The sequence below is a fragment of the Plectropomus leopardus genome, unplaced genomic scaffold (assembly GCF_008729295.1).
Source record: "Plectropomus leopardus isolate mb unplaced genomic scaffold, YSFRI_Pleo_2.0 unplaced_scaffold26982, whole genome shotgun sequence".
Lineage (NCBI taxonomy): Eukaryota > Metazoa > Chordata > Actinopteri > Perciformes > Serranidae > Plectropomus > Plectropomus leopardus.
In genome coordinates, this window is record NW_024629359.1 from 108 (window position 1) to 3850 (window position 3743).

At 37.8% G+C, this 3743-nt stretch overlaps 1 protein-coding gene across 1 annotated transcript; it reads right to left on the bottom strand.

Annotated features, from left to right (window-relative positions):
* Positions 1-489: 489 nt before the first annotated feature.
* Positions 490-2889, bottom strand: LOC121937648 (E3 ubiquitin-protein ligase RFWD3-like; the record flags this gene model as incomplete). Its single annotated transcript, XM_042480976.1, has 4 exons — positions 490-677; positions 1677-1877; positions 2468-2523; positions 2621-2889. Coding segments are annotated over 4 exons (622 nt in total), but the record flags the coding sequence as incomplete, so codon positions are not given.
* Positions 2890-3743: the final 854 nt, after the last annotated feature.

The following is a 3743-nucleotide window of genomic DNA, read 5'->3' on the forward strand; positions in this document are numbered from 1 at the left end:
ATTTTTAAAAAATGTAACTGTCACCCAATTTTAAATATGTAATTATAATAAACATTTTTTCTCTAGCTATTTAAAAATTTTCTGATAATTCTCCCACTCAGTTTTTCTTTTTATCTAATGTTCAGGTCATTTTCTTGTCACCTTTTACTGATTTTTCTGTTAAAAAAAGAATTATTATATTTACCTTTGACTTAATTTTAAATATGTAATTAGAATTTTTAAAAAATTCTTTAGCATTTGACAATTTTCTGATAACTCTCCCACCCTTTTTTTTAAATCTAATTTTAAATTTTAAATTTTTTCAATATGCGACATTTCATGCCAAGTTCTTAATTGCATTTTGTCCCACGAGACAAATTAAACCAAACAAAGCACGGGACGACTGACGCTGATCAGTGGTTTAAAGGGTTAACCTTTGCCAACCATGTTTGAATCCTGCAGGAGACGAGTCTTTGACACCAGAACGGTACATTTTGGGTTTTGGGATATTCTTTGAGCAGTTTAGACTTTAACTGTTTGGTCGAGCTGGAATCAAACTGCCGCACCTCTCCAGCTTAAACCGAGCACACAGAAAACATCGCTCACTTCTTTAAGCTCTCCTGCTCCGAGTTGTCGAGCGCTCTCAGCTTGGGCGCGTACAGCAGAACGATGTCTGAACGCTTCGCCTTCTTGTTGCACTAAAGAGAAACAACAGAAACAAGTCAAAGTCCAGATGTGAGACGCAGGATAAAAAAAAAACAGGGGAAAAGAAAGAAAATAAAACGACTTCCTGAAAAAACAAAGTCAGAGTTCCTAAAAATCAAGGAAAGTTAGATTTAAGACTTTTTAGACTTTTTTAATGCCACTCGAAATCCAAATTTAGACAAATTTTAGGATAAACAATTACTTCCAGTTAGAACAAGTTTGCCCAAATATTTACTCCAATATAAAATATGTTGTGAGATGATCTCCCTCAAAAAGTCAATCTTTTGTAGAGAAAATCCCCAAAAACAGAAATTATGTTGTCATAACTGTTCATTCCTTTAAAAAGGCTTTGTCATTTTTCATTTGTAAATAAATGTTACATGTGTGATGTTAAATTTAATAAATTCTAAAATAATAAATACTAACAATTATCTCAACATTTTTAAGACCAATTTAAGATATTTTATTACCAATTAAGGTGTTATTTATAGATCAGTGAAATGGTATGTTTGATTTTTTTTTACTATTTTGATTTCGCTTGTGTGCTCTCTCTCGCGTTGGCCGAGCTGTGTGTTTTTTGCGTTGTGCTGCGGTTTGTGGTGTTTGTGGTAGTGACTGATCTACTTTACAATATGTGTAACATGAATAAAAATCCCATTAAAAGACAGAAAATAATGTATTTGGCTAAAGGAAAAAAAATTTAGTTATTTTTTTGCAAGAGAATCATCTCTCCAAACTTTAATAAATAAAAAAGGGGGTGCTGGGATTTTCATGATGACTTCAGTAATTACGGCAGCAAAAGTAGACGAGAGGCAACATTATTTCATAAAAATCTGAATTTTACTGTTTAACGAGCATTGCTGATGACTTTGGGAGGTATGACGTTTCTATCAGATATCTGTTGAATAAAAAAATAGCTTTTAGAAATATATATGCTATGAATTTAAGACTTTTCGAGGACCTGCGGGAGCCCCGACAGCAGCGTCACTGACCTGCGGACATTTAGCGGCCGGGCCCTGAGCTTTCAGCCAGCGCTGGATGCAGGTGAAGCCGAAGAGGTGTCCACAGCGCAGAGCGGACAGCCTGTGCTCGCCAGCTGTCGTCCACGCCTCAAAGCAGATGGTGCAGGTGTCGCCTTCGCCCTCTTCGGCGGGCGATGACTGAACGGACGCCGAGGAAGCCACGGAGTCCGGCTGGAGGTAGACATGAGAAGAGTTTCATGCATGGACAGGAAAACATCAAACTATCCAGACAAAATGTTTAGATTTTTAACATTCGATAGTGATGCACAGGTGTGTGGCTGCAGGTACAGGTGAGGAGATTAACCCTTTAAAACCCGGACGCTGGCATCAGCGCTTTTCAACTACTTAAACCTTAAAAATGGGATTTCTTACATAGAAAAGGGCAATCAGCAATTTGGTATGAAATGTCCCGCAAAGTGCAAAAATAAAAACAAAATTCAAATGTGACAAGAAAATGACAAACTTTGCTTAGAAAAAAAAAACAAACTGACTTTTCTTGAGCTGCTTTCAAACAGCTTTCACGAGCTAACTAACCTGCTGAAACTATAATAACTAACTAAAATAAACATTATTTTATATCTCTGTCTTTTTGTGTGCTTGTTTTCAGGTAATTTTCTTCGAACTTTTTAAACTAATTTCTCATTAATTTTTGGGTCATCACGTTAAGTTGCTCATGTGTGACCGTTCATCGCTTAAAAATATCTCCAACAAAATCTGTTCAGTGCATCACAATGAGGAACACTGAAAAGGTGAAATGTTACCTGAACATTCAGATTTTGTGCGTCCGTCCTCTCCCCGTCTGCAGCTGCACTGACGTCTGCACACAAATAACAAAAAGTCAAACTGGACTCTCAGAAAACAACACACTCACTCTCACTGGTCTGTGAAAACGACACAACGCTGGTCACACTCACCGGTCGGGCCCACTTCCTGTGGTTGCGTGTGGTGGACGGAGGCGCTGAGGCGAGGACTAGCAGGCGGGACGGGGTCGACGGGCACCGGAGCGGCAGACGTGCCTTCTTCGTCGTCCTCTTCGTCCTCATCGTCGTCGGACTCGCTGGCCTCGGTGGTGCTGCCGGACCGCGGCTGGGCCACGCTGGCCGCCGGCACTCGGAGCAGGAAGTCCGGGAAGCCTCTGGAGGGCGCTGCAGTCTGGCTGGGGTAGTGCACCCTGAGGCCCTGCCTGCAGCAGCACACGCACGTTTAACATCTCAGCAAGACACGGACCAAAATGTAAATATCATGTAAATGAAACCATGAACGGGGTTCCCACACACTGTCATGGGAAAAAACTTCAAAACATATCCATTACTTTTCAGGACGCAAAATATCGTTGTTTTATTGCTTGTCCCGTTTTCAAACATGTAACTCAAACTATGTTCAAACATCATTTCAGCATCCCATATTATGTAATAACGACCATCAGAAACGTGAAAATCTAACTACAGTTTCTTTTTTAAAAAGTTTCTGGCTGTGATAAATGATTTAACTTTTTGTGATTTTCAAAGAAAACATGCCTAAGAAATCTAAGAAATACAAAATTAAAAACATGGCCAAAAATGTTAAAAGGAAGAAACACACACCAAAAACATCTCTATAAAAACCACCCCCCAATACATTAAAAAATAAATAAATAATTAACCAATATTTTTTATGTCTCTATTAAGATTGCCAAATATAGCTAAAATTTTTTGAAAGAATTGTCCAAAATTTTGAGGATTTTTTTTTCAAATGTCTTTTAAAAGTTTTGGCAAGTTTTTTTCTTTTAAATTTTGGAGAAAACATGCCGAAGAAAACCCACGGACGTGTTTTCTTTAAAAAATGGCTTGAAAATACATATTTTATATGTCAACAAAAAAACAAAATCAAACGTGTTGACGCACATTAGAGATGTGTTACGTCATCACCTACAGAACATAAATTCACCGTTTTGTTACATTAATGTCAATTAATTTATTACACACAACACATTTTTGTTATTTATCCAAAACTTTCAATGATTTTTACTAGTTCCACGACTTTTCCAGGCCTTGAAAA